The sequence below is a fragment of the Aquarana catesbeiana genome, linkage group LG03, assembly GCF_042186555.1.
Source record: "Aquarana catesbeiana isolate 2022-GZ linkage group LG03, ASM4218655v1, whole genome shotgun sequence".
Lineage (NCBI taxonomy): Eukaryota > Metazoa > Chordata > Amphibia > Anura > Ranidae > Aquarana > Aquarana catesbeiana.
In genome coordinates, this window is record NC_133326.1 from 736,380,269 (window position 1) to 736,403,258 (window position 22,990).

General features: G+C 42.7%; 1 protein-coding gene across 3 annotated transcripts in view; it reads right to left on the reverse strand.

The window, feature by feature from the left end:
* LOC141133851 (NACHT, LRR and PYD domains-containing protein 3-like) overlaps positions 1-22,990 on the reverse strand; it is a 166,514-nt gene that overhangs the window by 117,733 nt on the left and 25,791 nt on the right. For all 3 annotated transcript variants that reach the window (XM_073623433.1, XM_073623431.1, XM_073623432.1), the window contains exons 3-4: positions 18,631-18,669; positions 13,919-15,641 (exon numbers count right to left, since the gene is read on the reverse strand). In XM_073623433.1, the coding sequence (XP_073479534.1) occupies positions 13,919-15,641; positions 18,631-18,669 (1,762 nt within the window). The remainder of the gene's footprint in view (positions 1-13,918; positions 15,642-18,630; positions 18,670-22,990) is intronic.

Below are 22,990 nucleotides of genomic sequence, written 5' to 3' on the forward strand. Positions count from 1 at the left end.
TGTGCACTACACTAACTTGTAGCTTTAGCTAAACACTGTTCAGAGGATGCACTACACTAACTTGTAGCTTTAGCTGAACACTGTGCAGAGGTCACACTAAACTAACTTGTAGCTTTAGCTGAACACTGTGAGGAGGACGCACTACACTAACTTGTAGCTTTAGCTGAACACTGTGCAGAGGTCGCACTACACTAACGTGTAAATAATGTAGCTGCCTGCAGTAGTGATAGGATCAGGAAAACACCACCAACCTTCTACAGGTAGCTTTAGCTGACCACTGTGCAGAGGCCGCACTACACTAACTTGTAGCTTTAGCTGAACACTGTGAGGAGGACGCACTACACTAACTTGTAGCTTTAGATGAACACTGTGAGGAGGAAGCACTACACTAACTTGTAACTTTAGCTGAACACTGTGAGGAGGACGCTCTACACTAACTTGTAGCTTTAGCTGAACACTGTGCACTACACTAACTTGTAGCTTTAGCTGAACACTGTGAGGAGGATGCACTACACTAAATTGTAGCTTTAGCTGAACACTGTTCAGAGGACACACTACATTAACTTGTAGCTTTAGCTGAACACTGTGAGGAGGACACACTACACTAACTGTAAATAGTCTAGCTGCCTGACTGTGGTACTAATAGGATCAGAAGAACACAAGCAATTTTCTTCAGGTAGCTGTAAATACTGTAACAACACAAGCCTGCCTGTCAATAGGAAGATAATAACAGGAACGGATCTAGCTAAACTGAATACAGTTCATATATATATATATATATATATATATATATATATATATATATACACACACACACACACAACACCTGGGATGCATATATATACACAATACACTGTAAGTGCAGCTAACTGACTGACTGTCCTGCCTAATCTATCTAACTTAAATCAAATGACACTCTCTCTGTCTGTCTATCTCTCTCTCATGCTGGAACACACTACACAGGGCCACCGTGCAGGCGGCCTTATATAGTGTGGGGCGTGTTCTAAACCCCCTGAGCCATAATTGGCCAAGCATGTGGGTCATAGTGCATGCTTGGCCAATCATCAGCCAGCAACGCACTGCGATGCTGCAGTGAATTATGTGCCATGACACGCCCATATCGTTCGCGATTCGGCGAATGGGCGAACAGACGATGTTCGAGTCGAACATGGGTTCAACTCGAACACGAAGCTCATCCCTACTGGTGATGCTCTGCCAGGCCTCTACTGCAGCTGTCTTCAGTTCCTGCTTGTTCTTGGAGCATTTCCCCTTCAGTTTTGTCTTCAATAAGTGAAATGCATGCTCAATTGGAATTTCTCTACTTCCTTTTTCAGTCTTTCATTAAATTTACTAAACTTATCTAGACCCTGATATTCTTCAAGTGACCCTATGCTATCCTTTAGCTGCACCTCCAGATCCTGTAGCTGTATTCTTTCCTCATCAACAATCAGCTCAATCATAGGCAGTCCATGTTTGACAGACTTCTCAGTCCAAACTTTCAGAAATCTGTCATTATGGAGAGGGTCAGCAGCATAGGTGTGCACAGCCTATTGCATTAGGGTGTGCACTCCAAATCTTAAACACACATGTCTTTCTCTGCAGCCTCAGCTGCACTGGACTGTGAATGAATGGGAAGTGCTCTGTGCTGAGCTGCTTCCTGTTCATTCACAAACTGAAGCATAGTAAAAGCAGTTTACTATGCTTCAGTTATGATTGAACACAGTGAGTGAGTGTGATCACTGTCTTCATTGAGAAAAGAAAGGGGCCGGTAATGTCATATTGATTAGCCCCTTCCCCCGCTCTCCAAACTGAAACATCCCCCGCTGCAGCCGGGGGAAAAATGAGGAGGAAAGCTGGCAGCACTGTGGTAGGGGGGGCACAACACAGAGGGAAGCCAAGGCATTAGGGGCAATCAGCACCACACAGAGTGATTAGGGTGTGCCCAGGCACATCTGGCACACCCCCTGTGCACGCCTATGGTCAGCAGGTATAATACGCTCCCTAAGTCCTCGTGGGATCATACCTGCTTCTAGGTATGCCTCCAAGGAGATTATATTCCACTTCCTTTTCAGGTGTTTAACAGTTAAATTACTATGTTTCCTGAATATCTGCCTGAATTCATTTTGACTTTTTTATGGGCATTTTGTTTGTCCCAAACTGAACACCGATCTAATATCTTGTTCCATTCCACTATCAATACGAAATGCCATGTCTTTTATTAGTCTCTATACCTGAACAAAAATAAATACAATGCAACAACACACCTTGTGCAAACTTAAAATCAAATGTGCAGACTCAAAAGTCAAAATGTACTCAAAAAATATCCAACGTGGTACTACGGGGATTCACCAATTAGAAGGTCTAAACAGGGTAAATTAATATCGGCTGGCGACTTTAATTTTCCTATGGACCATAAATCAGATACTACGTCTACTGCACCGGATAGAGAAATAAAGCAACTAAAGGAAGATCAAAAAGAAATTATATGAACATCAATTAGTAGATGTATGGCAAGTACAACACCCAAGTATAAAGGATTACACATATTACTCAACAGTTCATGGAACATATTCTAGATTGGACTACATCATGGTGGAACATAGATCATTGGAGGAAGTATCAGAGACAACAATAGGAATATCATCATTTTCAGATCATTCCCCAGTTTTGCTGAAGATGAATTTTCAGGGAGAGTCCATGAGAAGAGGTACATGGAGAATAAATGAAGACTTACTAGAAGATGGTGAAACTGTAAAAAACTATAACAGACGAGATTGAAAAATACTTCTGGGAAAATGACACCCCTGAACTATCAAAAGCAACTCTATGGGAGGCGCATAAATCCATTATCAGAGGTAAATTAATATTGATAGGGGCAGGAAAAAAAGAAGGAAAGAGGAAAAAATATGATGAGACTTTTAAATGAAATTCACAACTTGGAACAAAGACACAAAAAGCAAGCCAAAAAGGAAATATATCGGTCCCTGACTCTAAAAAGAGACCAATTAAAAGACCTGATGGAACAAGAAGACAGAAAGGAGCTTAATAGAATATTACAAGAGAGATTCACGAAGGGAAATAAAGCAGGTAAACACCTTGCGAATATCCTAAGAAAAAGGAAGACCCTAAACTATATAGAGAAGATAAAAAAATGATAAGGGAGAAATATATAATAAGACTATGGATATTGCACAAGCTTTTGCACAATATTATAGCTCACTTTATGCAATAAAAAGCAAGAAACAAATCAACAAGTAGAAAAAAGAAGGAAGAAGATACAAATTTACTTACAAAAAGGCCAACTTACCAAAAATCAAACCCAAGTTATTAAAAGATCTAGAATGTGAGATAACACAGGATGAGATCAAAATGGCCCCGAAGGAAACCCCCACTGGTAAAAGTCCTGGGCCAGACGGGTTTACAATTAAATATTACAAAAAAATTCAAGAACAGCTGATTGCAAGGTTCTGTGAATACTTGAATAAAATAGGAGATGATTATGATGATGATATAAGAAGAGAGTCACTCTTGGCACATATCACAATAATACCTAAAGAGGGAAAAGATACAACCAACTGTTCAAGCTATAGGCCCATTGCCTTATTAAACACGGATACTAAACTCTATCCTAAAATATTAGCCACTAGAATAAAAAAATGAATGCCTCTATGGATAAACCTGGACCAGACTGGATTTGTTCCTGGGAGGGAAGGAAGAGATAACAGCATAAAAACAATTTTGATGTTGTGAAAGAAGGAAACCAACGGTTCCCCAGATCTGCTCTTGTCAATTGATGCAGAAAAAGCATTTGACAGAGTAGACTGGGGATTCATGATGGCTACATTACAGCACTTAGGACTGGGGCCTAAAATAATGAAGTGGATCAAAAATCTCTACAATGGGCCCACAGCAAGGGTAAGGGTGAACGGGAAAATGTCACCTGTGTTCGAGATGTTTAATGGAACGCATCAAGGTTATCTGCTCTCGCCTCTTCTATATGTATTGTCGTTAGAACCTTTTCTAGCAACCCTATGAAACAACCAGGGGATAGCGGGGGCGAGAGTGGAGGAAAAAGAACATAAAGTTGTGGCGTATGCCGATGATATCCTAATGTATGTGACTAATCCCAGGGTGACTCTGTCAAATATTCTGAAAGAAGTGACTGAATATGGAGAACTCTCAAACTTCAAAATAAATCCTATAAAAACAGAAATATTGAACATTGGACTGGGGAAAAAAGAAGTCCTTGCCCTTCAAAAAGAATTCCCATTCACTTAGGTAAAAGGCAAATTATCCTATCTGGGAATTAAACTAACATCATCATATGAGAAAATTTATTATGCAAACTATATTCCATTATTAAATGAGATTAACCCCTTCCCGACCGGCGCACGGCGATGTACGTCGGCAGAATGGCACGGCTGGGCAAATGGGCATACAGGTACATCCATTTGAATTTCCCACCGTGCCATTGCGCCGGGAGGAAGATCCATGAGTTGGGTCGTGGGTTCCACGGACTTGATCGCCGCAGGGATACCCGCGATCTTGTCACGGAGAGCATGAACGGGGAGATGCTGATGTAAACAGCATCTCCCTGTTCTGCCTAGTGACAGTGTCACTGATCTCTGCTCCTTGTCATCGGGAGCAGAGATCAGTGATGTCACACACAGCCCAACCCCCCACAGTTAGAAAACACTCCCAGTACTGATTTAACCCCTCCCCGCCCCCTAGTGGTTGACCCCTTCACTGCCATTGTCATTTACACAGGAATCAATGCATTTTTATAGCACTGATTGCTGTATAAATGACAATGGTCTCAAATGTGTGTCAAAAATGTCTGACATGTCCGCCATAATGTCGCAGTCACAAATAAAATCGCTGATTGCCGCCATTACTAGTAAAAAAAATTATGAATAAAAATGCCATAAAACTATCCCCTATTTTGTAAACGCTATAACTTTTGCGCAAACCAGTCAATAAATGCTTATTGCGTTTTTTTTTACCAAAAATATGTAGAACAATACGTATTGGCCTAAAGTGAGGAAAAAAAATGTTTTTTTTATTTATTTTTGGGGGATATTTATTATAGCAAAAAGTAAAAAATAATGCGTTTTTTTTCAAAATTGTCGCGCTTATTTTGTTTATAGCGCAAAAAATAAAAATCGCAGAGGTGATCAAATACCACCAAAAGAAAGCTCTATTTGTGGGAAAAAAAGGATGTCAATTTTGTTTGGGAGCCACGACCGCGTAATTGTCAGTTAAAGTGAAGCAGTGCCGAATCACAAAAAGTGCTCTGGTCAGGAAGGGCGTAAATTCTTCCGGGGCTGAAGCGGTTAAGGCAAAAATAAAGAAGATCAGTACACAACCACTATCATGGACTGGAAGAGTCAATATGCTTAAATCGGTAATACTACCAAAAAAAATGTATACAGTAAATTCCAGATGTTACAAATAGGGATTCAATATACAATATAATTCTGCGCTGCCATAAAGAAGAAAAAGCAGCTAACACGGCCAACAGGATATATGCCAAGTAGAAGTAAAACAAAATAAGTGTAGCGCTAAAAAGGTATTAAAAGGTCCAATGTCAAAGATAAAAAGTAAACCAACAGTTCCAAATGTAAAATGTGGGAGGAAATCATCCATGTACCGTATTTATCGGCGTATAACACGCACCGGCGTATAACACGCACCCCAATTTAGGAGGGAATTTTAAGGAAAAAAAACTTTTAGGAGGGAAGTTGAAGGGAAAAAAACTTACATTTAAATGCCCTTCATTGCAGCCTTGTCAGTGCAGCCATGTCAGTGCAGCCATGTCAGTGCAGCCATGTCAGTGCAGCCTTGTCAGTGCAGCCTTGTCAGTGCAGCCTTGTCAGTGCAGCCTTGTCAGTGCAGCCTTCCCCAGTGCAGCCTTCCCCAGTGCAGCCTTGTCAGTGCAGCCTTCCCAGTGCAGCCTTCCCCAGTGCAGCCTTGTCAGTGCAGCCTTCCCAGTGCAGCCTTGTCAGTGCAGCCTTCCCCAGTGCAGCCTTGCCCCAGTGCAGCCTGGGATCCCCTGTCCCTGCTTCCAGGGCTTCAAAATCGCGGTCCGTGATTTGAAAATGGCGCCGCCGGCGCCGAAGTACACAGAGCCGGTCCTCGGCTCTTTCCGGCGGCTCTCGTTTACTTTCGACTCCACTCGTAGTCCCGAGCAGAGCTATCCGAGTAGGTTCGGATAGCTCCGCTCGGGACTACGAGTGGAGCCGAAAGTAAACGAGAGCCGCCGGAAAGAGCCGAGGACCGGCTCTGTGTACTTCGGCTCCGGCGGCGCCATTTTCAAATCACGGTCCGCGATTTTGACATTTGGACAGCTCGGGATCGGCGGGGATCGGCGTATAACACGCACCTGCGACTTTCCCCTGATTTTAAGGGGAAAAAAGTGCGTGTTATATGCCGATAAATACGGTATGTATTATTCCAAATGATAGGAAGTCCTCAGGAGCTGTATGACTTCAAACAAAGAGCACATCAACAGGAGTATGACATCTCAAGTGAAGACAGACACACCACCACCGACAATGAAGAGGCTTACCAGATTAAATGGACCCAAAGGGGCATATGCCGAGTTGGGTCAGACAAGGCTTGGGTGGTCAGTGGCTGTAGATGGCCCGGAGGGGTGATGTATATGGGATGAACCATAGGTTGCTGTATCCCTCAGAACGATGTTGCGAACCAAGTATTGGTGATGACAATTAGGAAGAAAGGAGGAAAGGCCACATAGTGTAAATCCGTAAACAAATGTGGAATTGATTAAAAATAAAGAAATACACTCACATGTAGACCCATTAAAAAACAGCGCTGTAAAGAAGTGGTGGCAGTGGGGTCCTACCCGATGCGTTTTGTCCTCTTAGACGTCGTCTTTGGGGTTCCCCCCACTGCAGCCAACAAGGTATATATAGGGGATGCATCAATGCTGATGGGAAACAGCTCCACGAGTGCAAAAATTATCACTTCCGTTATTCGGGCAAGATGGCCGCCCAAGGTGCTTTCCACGCCTCACATTGAATACAATGTGGATACCGGAAGTGCAACTGATGGGGTCAAAGTAATATGCAAAACAAATCAGACATATTTAAAAATAGAACGTATTAGCTAATAAAGCATAAGAGGTGTCCAATGTGCAATGTGTGTGGATGTAGTGACAAATCTGAAGAGATCAAACCGTCTCTAAAAATTGATGTGTGGCTCGTTGCTGCGCGGCAGTATGCACGCGCATCCAGGTCCAACAGATAGTACAGCGCATGCGTGTCGTGCGCAGGTGTAGTAGAAGGAAGGATGTAAATATATCGTCTTTCTGACGCTGGTGAGGGGGCGGTCCTCTGCTGGGAAGACGACAACGTCTCAACCCAGCAGCACAACACAACCCATATAAACCAATGCAATGTCATACAGATGACCCAGAAATGCGTGAGGTGGCCCCAAATCAACAAAATAGAAGGGGCAAATATTCCGATGTGTATGTATGTGTGAACTTGTGTGAAATCGTAAAAAACTTGAATGACACGTATGTTTAAATCACATACCATTAATACATCGGGCATGTGTGTATAATGTGTGATAAAAATAATTGTAAAAAATATACCTAATGACAATTAATGTAATGCATGGTCATGCGATCGAAAAAAAAGCAAAAAGGATATATTGCCTTGAGAGCGTTACATGCGCCACATCAAAGACGTACAGTGATTCGTGTGAAAATGTCTAATATTAAATAAGGTGAAATTAAATAAAACAGAAAAATGGTATAATAATAACTGTACTCTAACTTAGCTTTCAAAAGTGCAGACTGCACTTTGAAGGTATCGGTATTCAAACAATTTCTTTGAAGTCTAAGAAATTGGCTCCGTGGCACAGAGTCAAGCCAGGACCGATGATGACAGCTGTCTAATGGTATGAAGCTGTTCCGCTCCGTGGCTTTAAAGTGTGTCTGGAACTGAAAATTACCATTGCGTATTTCAATTTCTAAGTCCGAAGAAATTATTCGAATACCGATACCTTCAAAGTGCAGTCTGCACTTTTGAAGGCTAAGTTAGATGACAAAGATTACGATCCTTACCTTGTGGATCGTGAGCTACAACATGCCCTTGAGACAAATAGGGAGTCACTACTTGAAGAAAGACCTAAAAAGGAACAGGGAGATATCTTCAGGTGGTCCCTGTTGACTTCCTTCTCTAACCAACACAAGCACGTTAGAGCTATTCTTTCTAAACATTGGGGTATTCTTAAGAACGACCGAGTTTTGGGCACAGTTTTGCCGGACAGGGCGAAAGTCATCTTTAAGGGAGCTCCCACTCTACAGAGCAAAATTGCTCCAAATATCATTAATCCTCCCATACACCAACCGCTTTTCCATGAGTTGGAAGGATTCTACTCATGTAGAAAATGCACTGTGTGCCAACATAATTCTGGCATTGGAAGGAAAACCGTGTCGTTCATCTCTTCGGTCACCCAAAAAAGATATTCCATTAAACAGTTTTGCACTTGCACCACTAGTTATATTGTGTACCTGATCACATGTCACTGTGGGAAACAGTATGTGGGCCGCACCATCTGCTCTTTTTCCATAAGAGTAGCGGAACATATCGCTCTCATTAAGAGCGGGGACACTAAACACACTGTCCCCCGACATTACAAACTACACCACAATTGTGTTATAGAGGGGACACAATTTGTGGTGGTAGATAGATACGTTCCTCCTTGTAGGGGGGGTGCCACGACCAGGGGTGTGTCCCGTTTAGAGACCTTCTGCATTCATGAGCTCCGTACACTTTTCCCACTGGGTATCAACGTGGAACTAGACGTCAATGCCTTTATTAATAGAGCCTGATGCCTTGTTTCATTTTATTTTAATTATTCCTTGTTGCTCTCTCCTTTTCACATTTTTTAAGTTATGTTTCACATGCATGTATTGATTTTGTCATTTTATATGTATGTACATGTTTTTATAATATACATGTATTAGATGTATACATGTATTCACTGACACATAATCACACACATAGGTTGGACTTGATGGACTTGTGTCTTTTTTCAACCTCACCTACTATGTAACTATGTAACTAAGATGAATATCCATCTGTACATCACTATGGGAATCCACTCCACGATGGTGTACTTATACATGTATTCAGAAGAGTACAGTTATTATTATACCATTTTTCTGTTTTATTTAATTTCACCTTATTTAATATTAGACATTTTCACCCGAATCACTGTACGTCTTTGATGTGGCTCATGTAACGCTCTCAAGGCAATATATCCTTTTTGCTTTTTTTCGAGCGCATGACCATGCATTACATTAATTGTCATTAGATATATTTTTTACAATTATTTTTTTCACACATTATACACACATGCCCGATGTATTAATGGTATGTGATTTAAACATACGTATCATTCAAGTTTTTTACGGTTTCACACAAGTTCACACATATATACACATCGGAATATTTGCCCCCTTCTATTTTGTTGATTTGGGGCCACCTCACGCATTTCCGGGTCATCTGTATGACATTGCATTGGTTTATATGGGTTGTGTTGTGCTGCTGGGTTGAGACGTTGTTGTCTTCCCAGCAGAGGACCGCCCCCTCACCAGCGTCAGAAAGACAATATATTTACGTCCTTCCTTCTACTACAAATGCACACGACGCGCATGCGCTGTACTGTACGCATGTTCTGTTGGACCTGGATGCACGCACATACTGCCGCTCAGCAACGAGCCACACATCGATTTTTAGAGACGGTTTGATCTCTTCAGATTTGTCACTACATCCACACACATTGCACATTGGACACCTCTTATGCTTCATTAGCTAATACGTTCTATTTTTAAATATGTCTGATTTGTTTTGCATATTACTTTGACCCCATCATTTGCACTTCCGGTATCCACATTGTATTCAATGTGAGGCATGGAAAGCACGCCGGGCGGCCATCTTGCCCGAATACCAGAAGTGATCATTTTTGTACTCGTGGAGCTGTTTCCCATCAGCATTGATGCATCCCCTATATACACCTTGTTGGCTGCAGTGGGGGGAACCCCGCCAGACGATGTCTAAGAGAATGAAACGCATCGGGTAGGACCCCACTGCCGCCACTTCTTTACAGCGCTGTTTTTTAATGGGTCTACATGTGAGTGTATTTCTTTATTTTTAATAAATTCCACATTTGTTTACGGATTTACACTATGTGGCCTTTCTTCCTTTCTTCCTAATTGTCATCACCATTACTTGGTTCCCAACATTGTTCTGAGGGATACAGCAACCTATGGTTCATCCCATATACATCACCCCTCCGGGCCATCTACAGCCACTGACCACCCAAGCCTTGTCTGACCCAACTCGGCGTATGCCCCTTTGGGTCCATTTAATCTGGTAAGCCTATTCATTGTCAGTGGTGGTGTGTCTGTCTTCACTTGAGATGTCATACTCCTGTTGATGTGCTCTTTGTTTGAAGTCATACAGCTCCTGAAGATTCCTATCACTTGGATTAATACATACATGGATGATTTCCTCCCACATTTTACATTTGGAACTGTTGGTTTACTTTTTATCTTTGACATTGGACCTTTTAATACCTTTTTAGCGTTACACTTATTTTGTTTACCAATAGGGATTCCACAGAGCTTTTTCAAAATTATACAAAAAATGCTGTCAAACTATATATGGCAAAATAAATAAACGAGAATAAAATTTGCACTAATTTCTAGGAAAAGACAGCACGGGGTGTTGGCAGCTCTGGATATTTTTAGATATTATAAAGCGGTAATCTTAGCACGTATGATTGAATGGACAAAAGAAAATAAAGAAAAAAAATGGGTTCAGATAGAAAACACTTTTAGCAGAACCACACTTCACAAAAATATTCGGATTTCAAATAAGTTTAGAACACTAGGTCCAGATTCTCATGAATTGACCAAAAATGTATTTAAAATATGGGATGCTGTTCAACTGTAACTACCCAGTTGTGAACTACTCATTGATCGCTTATTCTTTATCTCAAAACCTGCTGGTGCCCTTCCCCCCCCTTTTTCTCCCTCCTTCCCCCTACTTCCTCCCCCCCATCCCTAACCCTTCCCCGTCTAGAACCTATCACTACTCCACATCCTTTTTCACCCAACCTTTGTTCAAAATTTTACTGTTTTCATTTGCCATGGTGTTAATTAAAGAAAAGATTGTTTCTAGTCGGAACATCTGTAATTGTAACCACTGTTATGGCTATAACATGTATGTACCTTTTTGAAACTTCAATAAAAATTATAATTTAAAAAAATATGGGATGCACTTCACCGGAAGGAAAAATGGGTATATAACTCACCATTAATTTCCCTCACGGGAACACATTTTTTTACACCAGGAGAAGATATATTCTGTAGACTTGGATTAAAGAATCCACAAATCAAAGATATTATTACAAAGGGGAAGATGAAATCTGCACAAGAATTACAGATAATATTTGGTGGGAAGTTGCGTGAGTGGGAATTTCTTCAATTGAATCACTTAGTTAACACATCATCACACATGTTTAGAGACGGAGAGGGACTAAATCGGTTGGAAAAGCTTTGTACAACATCAACGCCATTGAAAAAGGTATTTAGAAAGTTTATGAAATATTGACAGACCTTGAAGGACAGGGAAGATCCTCCTTTATAGAAAAGTGGGAAAAAGAACTAGAAGTAAAACTAGAAGACCAGCAAGTCGATATGGATGATAGAAGCAGGATATAACTAAGCTTGGGATAGGAATACCATCGAGATGAACTATAAATTCCTGGTAAGGTGGTACTTAACCCCGGAGAGAATCCATAAAGAGAAAATGTGGACACAAAGCCACAATGACACATATATGGTGGGATTGCCCGAAAATAAAAGAATTCTGGCAGGAAATAATCAGTTGTACAAAGGAAATAACGGGCAAGAAGATAGATAATAACATACTGACATGTTTTTTTCATGACTCCAACACTCCTAAAAAACAATATAAGAAAACAGTGATGCTAAAACTTTTGAACGCTGCAAAGGGACTGATCCCAAAAAAGTGGTTGAATAGTAAAAGACCAGACTTAAGAGATTGGCTTAAACAAGTGGATTAATATAGTAAAATGGAATTCCTAAGCAGCAAGGATAAAGGGCAATTAGATAAATATAATAGTATTTGGGGAGGGTGTGGAAAGTATAAAATCTTGAACTATTACTGGCAGAAGATGTTGGAAGGCATAGGGTCTGAAGATAGAAAATAGTAGGGTAAGAAAGAAACAAATTAAAGGCGAGAAAAGAGGGGGGGGGGAGGGAGGAGAGGTGGGATGGTCGGTAGGTGGGTAGGGTAGAAAGGGGAAAAGGGGGAAATTCTTGTGGTTTTTGTATAAATATAAATACAATTTTCTAAATAAATTCTTCTTTTTTATCGATGCCACAATGATGTGAAATTGAGAAGGGACAAAATTTGAACGGCAAGTTGAAATAAGTCTCAAAAGTGTTCACTGAAGTGGAAAAAAAAATTGAAGAGGGGAAAGAAGATGAAAAACAACAAAGAGGGCTTGCCAAACTGTGGGTACTAAATTCCTATAAGTATCAATGCCCACAGAAACCACAGTAAGGTACGGGAAAATGGGGGATGGTAATATATGTATATATAGGGATCAAAGGGAAGATATATAATTTACACCATACAAAGTGCTAAATATCCAAGAACAAACTTGGTAAAAATGGTAGGACTCGACAAAATAACGAAGGTACAACCGATAACTATATATATACACAACAAATATGGAATAAATGGGAATCCCACCTAATATAAATATGCAGAGCTCACCAAATAAATATGGGGGGGGGGTGTAATCAGTAATATACTATACCCACAAACAAAAAATAAAAAAACACAAAGACTTCTACACACCCTAAAGAGTTAAACTACAAAAAAGATTTATTGCTTAAAAAAGCGATGTACAACAATTTATTAGCACAATGACCCCCCCCCCCCCCCTAATATACTCCAACCCTCCCAAAAAATATTCCTATTAAATCCAGACACACTATGTAGGGTAAAAAATACCCCTCATGAGACTGATGGTCAAAAAAAGTGCAAAAAAACCCAATAAGCAAGCCCACCCTCCCCAATGCAAAGCACCCCCTTAATTCCTATATGATGGCTCAAAGCCAGCTAAAACTGGATCCCTGCAGCTCATTCTTAAAGCAGAGCAGCGTATGTCTGTGTAGAACACATATGACATATGTCACACTATCCCATTACGGGATCTACACAGACATACACTGCTCCGCTTTTGGAGCAAGCTGCAAGAATCCCGTTTTAGCTGGCTTTTAGGCATCATATAGGAATTAAGGGGGTGCTTTGCATTGGGGAGGGTGGGCTTGTCTATTGTGGGTTGGAGGAATACTTTTGGGGAGGGTTGGAGTATATTAGGGGGGGTTGGGTCATTGTGCCAATAAATTGTTGTACATCGCTTTTTTAAGCAATAAATATTTTTTGCAGTTTAACTCTTTAGGGTGTGTAGAAGCCTTTGTGTTTTTTATTTTTGTTTGTTGGAATTTTACATGGAAGTCTATGGGAGTCAAGCAGCACAAACATCGCCCAAAAGTAGTGCAGGAAATATTTTCTTTTGTTGCAGTGACTCAAAACGCAGCCATTAAGACAGCGTCCATTAAAATCTTTGTGTTTTCACTTGACCTGTGACTTTACATGTCATCAGAATGTCGCTGGAAAATTGCTGTAGTGTGAACCAGGGCTTAGGGCTGAGCAAACTATGAGTTCCCAGGACTTCTAACAAGTGTGGTAGATGGAGAACATGTCTGATAATCACTATTATACTGTATGCAGGTTCCTGCCCATTCTCTGAATTCAGTTAGGATATCCTCACACTCACTTACCTGACCTTCTGACTCCTGTGTAGGAATGGAGATAGAAGTTTCTGGCACTCTGGACCCACAGTGAGAGATGAAAAATGTAAAGACTGAAAACTTTCTCTCTTCAAAGTCTTCAAGCAATAGTTCAGCTGCTTGGAATAATTCCTGTACATCCACAAGTGACCAGTATATGAGCCACGCAGAGACAAACTTGTACAACCAGACATGACGCTCCTAATGAAGTCCTCATCCTGAGTCTCATACAGACAGAAGATGGTCTCAGTATAGAAAGTCTGATCACTGTCCTTCATGGCCCATTCTATGATTGCAGGTTTGGCTCGGAGTGAGATGGTGATTCCTGTGATCTCTGAGAATATCTTCACCTGATTTTCATTTAGGAGGAGACCAAACAGGAATTGTACAGATAATGCTAAATGTGAGTAAAGTGAACTGAAGTCCTGGATTGATTTCCCTTTACAGATCCTTGGGAGGAAAGTATGTTTCATAATTCCAAACCAACCATCATCTATCACATAATAGAGAGCAGCAAGGAACTCCTGTACACTCAGGTGGATGAAGCTGTAGCAGGTTTGGTTGCGGACGTCCCAATGAAAGATGTTCTCATTCAGAAATACAGACTCCACCTCAGACAGAGAAAGTCCATGTCTTTTTAAATCTTTCTTCTCAAATAAGATTTGTTGGTTCAGAACTCCCTGATTGGCCAGAGCACACAGCTTCTTCAGACAGGTTTGTTTCCTCTGTACAGACTGCTCCTTCCTGCTGTGATGGGTTAGTAAAACCTCCAGGTAGAGAAGGTAAATTGAAGTCATTGTATTACACTGAATTAAAGCCAAATCTTTTCTTATTTCTTGTTTCATTACAGTGCAGACAATCCAGCATGTGATGGGGACGGCACACATGGTGTAAAGAACGTCATTGTCTTTTATTATAGTAAGAACCTTGCCTGCATCTTTTTTATCTCCAAAGAATTTATGGACATATTCCTCTTGATCGTCCCTTGTAAATCCCTGGATTTCCACATTGCGAGAATCATCGATGAATGTGTTAAGTTTCTCCATGGCCAGTGACCTTGTGGTGATGATCAGAGAAGATTGTGGGAGAACCTGTCCCCTGAACAAGCTTTGCAGAATTATTTCTTTATGGGTTTCCATAGAAATGTCAAGACAACCCTCAGATTTCTCCTCCAGAGTCCACCTCAGTTCATCAAACCCATCAACTATGGTAAGAAGTTTTCTCTGACTTCCAGGATCCTCCAGAATAGACGCCAGGTCATCTGAACTCAGTCTGCAAGTTCTGGATAAAAGTCCCACAAGGCTTATGTTTCCAGGGATGGTGTTGATTTCTCTACAGCTCAGATAAAACACAAAATCAAACTTGTCTTGGTAGAGATCCCCAGAGGCCCAGTCCAGCATGATCTTCTTGGAGGTCATTGTTTTTCCAATCCCAGCAGATCCGTGTAACACCACAATCTTAGGGATGAACTCATATTCATCAGGGTCAAAGAGGGCCTGGATTGTGGTTGGGGATCTTTTCTCCATGATCTGTAGATGTCTTCTGCCTGAACTCCTTATTTCTTCTTCTTTTCCTTCTTTATTCTGGGGTCCGTTTATCATCAATAACTTGGTAAATATTTCCTGTAGATGAACAGCCTCCCCCATACGGGAATTATATTCTAGAATCCTCTGGAACCTCTCTTTCTCAGACTCTCTGTGTTCCTTACTGATGTCTTTATGAGAGAAAAGAGAATATTTTATTCATACACACATGAAACAGTATTTATAAGACAGAGTTTGGAATATTGTATTCTAACCATAAACTCAAAGAATGGAACCCTAAAAGAAGATATCCCATGAAATACAGGAGGACTGTGGAAGCATCCAAACTATGGACACACCATCCAGACCAGAGGCATAAATAGAACCTATATGGCTCCGGTGCAAGAAACCATGAAGGGCACCCCCTGACTGCTGGGGCCCTTTCCATCAGTCCCTGGCCATTTCCTCTGGTCCCAGGGCCCTTTCCTCCAAGGTTGGGGCTCTTCTCTCTGAGGCAGGGGCCCTTTCTTCAGCCCATGGCCCTTTCCGCTTGTTCCTGTAGTGATGGCCTTTATAAGCCCTGGTTCAGACTGCTGTGACTTATGTGACTTTCAAAGCCGCATGACAAGTCAAAACACATTCATTTCAATGGGTGCTGTCCTAATAAGTGTGACTAAAGTCGCAGCAACAACAAAAAAGGCAATACTTTTCTATGACTTTGGTGTGATTTGAGTGGCATAGACTGCAATGTTAAATCACAAAATTACAAACAAGTCACTAGGAAATTGCAAGCAAGTTGCACAAGTTTTGGATCACAACAGTCTGAACTGAGCCCATGTTCTGCAGTGGGCCCCCTTCCTGCCATCTTGGGCCCCCTACGGTGGCAGAATGCCAGGGCCCAGTCTGAAGTGCAACATTTGCGACCCTGGTAGTTCCACCACTGATCCAGACTACAATAAAAACAAAATGTTCATCCAGAAGAGATTTCATATGAAACGTGGATGTCCTACTAACCCATAGTTGCCAACAGTCCCGATTTTCCCGGGACAATCCCAATTTTGGGACCCTTGCCCCGATTGGAGGCTGTCCTGATTCGGGATTTTGCCCAGGGAAATCGGGAATGTTTGCTTTTTCACTTTTTGAACATCTGGCTTCAGCAAAATGGCCGCCGGTGCCGCTGCTACATTTTTCCCTTTTGTGTTCAGTGGAGAGAGGAAGGGGGCTCGATCCGTGCAGCCAATGAATTGGCTTCTCCTCTCACAATACTGAAGCCGGGGTTAGCTGCACGGATTGGCCCTGTCCCTCTCCACTGAACACATGGTGCCGGCCGCTCATGCAATGTTCTTCTGCTCTTCTTGTCTCTGCAGCAATTTACCTTTAATGTACAGGAGGGGGGGGGTAAGCATATACAGGAGGAGGGGGGTTAAGTATATACAGGAGGGGGGTTAGCTATATACAGGAGGAGGGGGTTAACTATATACAGGAGGGGGAGAGTTAACTATGTACAGGGGGGGTTAACTATATACAGGATGGGGGTTTACTATATACAGGAGGGGGGAGGGTTAACTATGTACAGGAGGGGGGTTAACTATATACAGCAAGGGGGTTAACTATATACAGGAGGGGGGTTAACTATATATGGGAGGGGGGTTAACTATATACAGGAGGCTGGTTAACTATATACAGGAGGGGGAGGGTTAACTATGTACAGGAGGGGGGTTAACTATATACAGGAGGGGGGTTAACTATTTACAGGAGGGGTTACTATGTACAGGGGGAACTATGTACAGGGGGAACTATGTACAGGGGGATACTATGTACAGGGGGGTACCTATGCACATGGGGGTAACTATGTGCAGGGGGTTAACTAGGGGGAGAGGGGAAACTATGTACAGGAGGGGTAACTATGGCTCTGCCTGGGACACTGATGGGCTCTGCTGGGGCACCTGATACAAGGACGGACTCTGCTGGGGGCACCTGATGCAAGGATGGACTCTGCTGGGGGCACCTGATGCAAGGACGGACTCTGCTGGGGGCACCTGATGCAAGGACGGACTCTGCTGGGGGCACCTGATGCAAGGACGGACTCTGCTGGGGGCACCTGATGCAAGGATGGACTCTGCTGGGGGCACCTGATGCAAGGATGGACTCTGCTGGGGGCACCTGATGCAAGGACGGACTCTGCTGGTGGCACCTGATGCAAGGACGGACTCTGCTGGTGGCACCTGATGCAAGGACAGGCTCTGCTGGGGACACCTGATGCAAGGACAGACTCTGCTGGGGACACCTGATGCAAAGATGGGCTCTGCTGGTGGCACCTGATGCAAGGACAGACTCTTCTGGGGACACCTGATGCAAGGACGGGCTCTCCTGGGGGCACCTGATGCAAGGACGGACTCTGCTGGGGGCACCTGGTGCAAGGACGGACTCTGCTGGGGGCACCTGATGCAAGGACGGACTCTGTTGGGGCACCTGATGCAAGGACGGACTCTGTTGGGGGCACCTGATGCAAGGACGGGCTCTGCTGGTGGCACCTGATGCAAGGACGGGCTCTGCTGGTGGCAACCGATGCAAGGATAGGCTCTGCTGGGGACACCTGATGCAAGGACAGACTGCTGGGGGCACCTGATGCAAGGACAGACTCTGCTTGGAACACCTGATGCAAGGAAGGACTCTGCTGCTGGCAGGCAACATGGCTAGTGACACGCTCAGGGATACCACTGATTCAGCATTATGGTGAGTTGAATGATTTCAATTTATATTACAATGTAATAATAAAAATAATGCACTTCAGTCACCCTGACACCATAACAATCATGGTACCGGAATGATTGAAGCGCTAACACCAGGTTTTTGGAGTATCTTTATCTGCTGATTGTTAAACTTTCTAGAATACACATATTTCTATTGTTGTGTAGGATCTGGGGCTGCTGTCCCCTCGCTTCCCCTTTCCCTCTCCATCCCTCATTCATCTCAGACTCTAATCAAACCCCCTTTGAGCAACACCCATTTAGGCCACACCCACTATTCCACGTAAACCACACCCATATTTTGCCGCAGTGCAGTTTTCTATTTATTTTGCTATGCCACACCAACAAACACATGCCCCGCCCCCATAATTATTATACATATAATTATAATATTTTTATTTTTTTTGCAATGTTGGCAACTATGACTAACCTGATAATGTTTTGCCATGTGTCGTCTTCTTCAGTTTGGCTGGAAATAAGATTAGGGAAGTGATTAGTCCTGACAAACCTCTGAAATGTATAAAATAATAACTAAGAGAGTTATTAGTGTAGCAGATCCTCCCAGACACCATCATCCCACCAACCCTCTGTAGATTGGAGTCTCTCCTCCACCAGGTGATCGGGAGTGTCTTTGTCTGCCTGGTAACATCTCAGCACATTGCAGTGACATGTGACCATGGTGGGGGGACCAGAAAAGCCCCCCAATTCTCTATGCAGGTTTACAGGCACACCCCTAGAATCTGGAGCCTTGACTCCTCTTTCTGATGGAGGTTCAGGTGGATGCATGGGGCACAAGGCTCAGAACCCCGAGCAACAGTCATGAGGGTCTCCTAGGAATACAGCTATAAATATGGAGGTTCTGTATAATAGACAAGTGGCTGTGATTGTATTGCTCTGCTCGGCATGCTGAGTGATGTCATAGTGTTATGGTGACCAGGGCAGGACTTAGGGTGGTGGGGGCCCCTGGGCTTGAGTCACTTTCGGGCCCTACCTTCTATACATTACTTTAAATAGAACAAAATGATACATACACAAGCTATGTATTAGAGCTACACAATTCTGGATAAACTGAGAATAAAAATAGAGATCACAATTCTGAACAAACAACTAAACAAAATTACATAACTTATGTTAATTGCTGAAGTCTATTAAAAATGTTTAATTAATCTGAATTATTTTAGAAAAAATTGGGTTTGAATGAATGATTCAATTCCTCAATCAAATACACTTGTTTCATAGATGAATCAGCATTTTTGAATGAATCTCCTGAATGAACGATTCAATGACAAATGTTTTTTTTAAAGTCATTTATCGCCATCTGGTGGCGTAACAATATAATCGATCCAAACGTTATTTGAAGTGCCAAGCTACTTTTAAAAGGTGACTGGTAGACAGTGTTATATGTTCAAAAAAAACATAATAATCTATTTATATGACCACTGATTGAAGCTTGAAAAACTTTTTCCAATAAATAATGATTAAAAAAGTTCAAAGTGATCATGTGTTTATTGCAATGCACAAATGTCTTGGTCAGAATGAGAATAAAACACTTATTTACATGGAAAACATATTGAAAAACAAACAAATAACTTGTAAGGTTGCAATCATAACAAATCAATTGCAAGAATATAGCAAAATAACTCATTGATCAAAGTGCAAGATAAATGGTGTGTGTGTGTAGTACGTAAGTGAGTGTTGTAGTGAAAAATCTAAACTATGAACACAAATTAGAAATGTACAGTCAATAAAATAAAAATAGTACACTATCATATCTTAAGAAAACATTACATCAACAACAGAATCCAGGGGCTGATCATTTAAAACAACAACAGGCGAGGTAGAGAAAGAAAGAGAAAGGTGATCAGGTTATGACTTCATGCATGTCATCTCAATTTAAAGATATTAACATAGTACTATTTAGAAGTGGCATCTTCTGGATTTCTTCAGCAAAGTCTTTGATCAAATCATTAAAATCCAGTTTACATAGAAGGTCACTCTCAATTGACATCAGAGTGAGATGATTTAATTTCTGCTGTACAATTGTGGATCTTATGCCGCGTACACGTGAGCGGACTTTCCGGTGGACTAGGTCAGACGGGATTAGTCTGGCGGACAATTTGATCGTGTGTGGGCTTCAGTGGACTTTTTTCCCCCAAAAGTCAGACGGACCTAGAAATAAAACATGTTTCAAATTTGTCCAACGAACCTGAGTCCGGTCAAAAAGTCCGCTCGTCTGTATGCTAGTCCGACGGATTAAAACCGATGCTAGGGCAGCTATTGGCTACTGGCTATCAACTTCCTCATTTCAGTCCGGTCGTAGGTCATCAAGTCCAAATCCGTCGGACTTTGGTGTGATCGTGTGTAGGCAAATCCGTTCATTTGAAAGTCCGGCGGACCTATGCTGCAAAGTCCGTCGGAAAGACTGTCAAACCTAGTCCATCGAAAAGTCCGCCCGTGTGTACGCGGCATTAGTCTATTTTTTACTAGTTTCAGTTCGGAGAAACTGTGTTCCCCACTTGCATTTGTGACTGGTAATGTCAGGTAAAGTCTGAGAGCGACATCCACGTTTGGGAAGATGGTCTGTAGTTTTCTTTTTTTAATGCACAAAAGAAGTTCCCTAGCAGATGATGGCTCATCATGGCAGATGAATTCTTTGAACTGAATGATTTCTTCACAAAATTTATTTTCCAGGTTCAATGTGGTATCTCTTCTGTAGATCTGCTGCTTTTTTATGAAGATGTTCTGCAGAGAGGGTAGATATGTTGTTCAGGAATCCAAAAGTGCTGTTGAGGTCATTATAGGACTGAAAACGACGATCGAGTTCAGCCAGCAGCCTATCCATCACAACTAGAAACAAACCAGATGAGAACCGTTCTCTTCCTGATTAGGGATGAGCATCGAGTTCGAGTCGAACTCATGTTCGACTCGAACATTGGCTGTTCGCAAGTTCGCCGAACAGCGAACAATTTGAGGTGTTCGCGGCAAATTCGAATGCCGCGGAACACCCTTTAAAAGTCTATGGGAAAAATCAAAAGTGCTAATTTTAAAGGCTAATATGCAAGTTATTGTCATAAAAAGTGTTTGGGGACCTGGGTCCTGCCCCAGGGGACATGGATCAATGCAAAAAAAAGTTTTAAAAACGGACGTTTTTTCAGGAGCAGTGATTTTAATAATGCTTAAAGTCAAACAATAAAAGTGTAATATCCCTTTAAATTTCATACCTGGGGGGTGTCTATAGTATGCCTGTAAAGGGGCGCATGTTTCCTGTGTTTAGAACAGTCTGACAGCAAAATGACATTTGGAAGGAAAAAACACATTTAAAACTACCCGCGGCTATTGCATTGCCGACAATACACATAGAAGTTCATTGATAAAAACGGCATGGGAATTCCCCAAAGGGGAACCCCGAACCAAAATTTAAAAAAAAAATGATGTGGGAGTCCCCCTAAATTCCATACCAGGCCCTTCAGGTCTGGTATGAATATTAAGGGGAACCCCGGCCAAAATGTAAAAAAAAAATGACGTGGGGTTTCTCCTAAATTCCATACCAGACCTGAAGGGTCTGGTATGGATTTTAAGGGGAACCCCACGCCAAAAAAAAAAACGGCGTGGGGTCCCCCCAAAAATCCATACCAGACCCTTATCCGAGCACGCAACCTGGCAGGCCGCAGGAAAAGAGGGGGGGGCGAGAGTGCGGCCCCACCTCCTGAACCGTACTAGGCCACATGCCCTCAACATTGGGAGGGTGCTTTGGGGTAGCCCCCCAAAACACCTTGTCCCCATGTTGATGAGGACAAGGGCCTCATCCCCACAACCCTGGCCGGTGGTTGTGGGGGTCTGCGGGCAGGGGGCTTATCGGAATCTTACCCCTACCATTTCACTAAAAAACTGTCAAAAATGTTAAAAATGACAAGAGACAGTTTTTGACAATTCCTTTATTTAAATGCTTCTTCTTTCTTCTATCTTCCTTCATCTTCTGGTTCTTCTGGTTCTTCTGGCTCTTCTGGTTCTTCCTCCGGCTTTCTCGTCCAGCATCTCCTCCACGGCGTCTTCTATCTTCTTCTCCTCGGGCTGCTCCGCACCCATGGCATGGGGGATTCTCCCGCTCTTCTCTTCTTCTTTTCTTCTCTTCTTCATTTTCTTCTCCGGGCCGCTCCGCACCCATGCTGGCATGGAGGGAGGCTCCCGCTGTGTGACTGCACTCCTCGTCTGACAGTTCTTAAATAACGGGGGACAGGGCCACCCGGTGACCCCGCCCCCCTCTGACGCACAGGACATGACGGGACTTCCCTGTGGCATTCCCCGTGACGTCACAGGGAAGTCCCGTCAAGTCACCATGCGTCAGAGGGGGGCGGGGTCACCGGGTTATTTAAGAACTGTCAGACGAGGAGCGCTGTCACACAGCGGGAGCCTCCCTCTATGCCAGCATGGGTGCGGAGCGGCCCGGAGAAGAAAATGAAGAAGAGAAGAAAAGAAGAAGAAGAGAAGAGCGGGAGCCTCCCTCCCATGCCATGGGTGCGGAGCGGCCCAAGGAGAAGAAGATAGAAGACGCCGCGGAGGAGATGCTGGACGAGAACGCCGGAGGAAGAACCAGAAGAGCCAGAAGAACCAGAAGAACCAGAAGATGAAGGAAGATAGAAGAAAGAAGAAGCATTTAAATAAAGGAATTGTCAAAAACTGTCTCTTGTCATTTTTAACATTTTTGACAGTTTTTTAGTGAAATGGTAAGTACCCCCTTACCATTTCACACAGGGGGGGCGGGATCTGGGGGTCCCCTTGTTAAAGGGGGC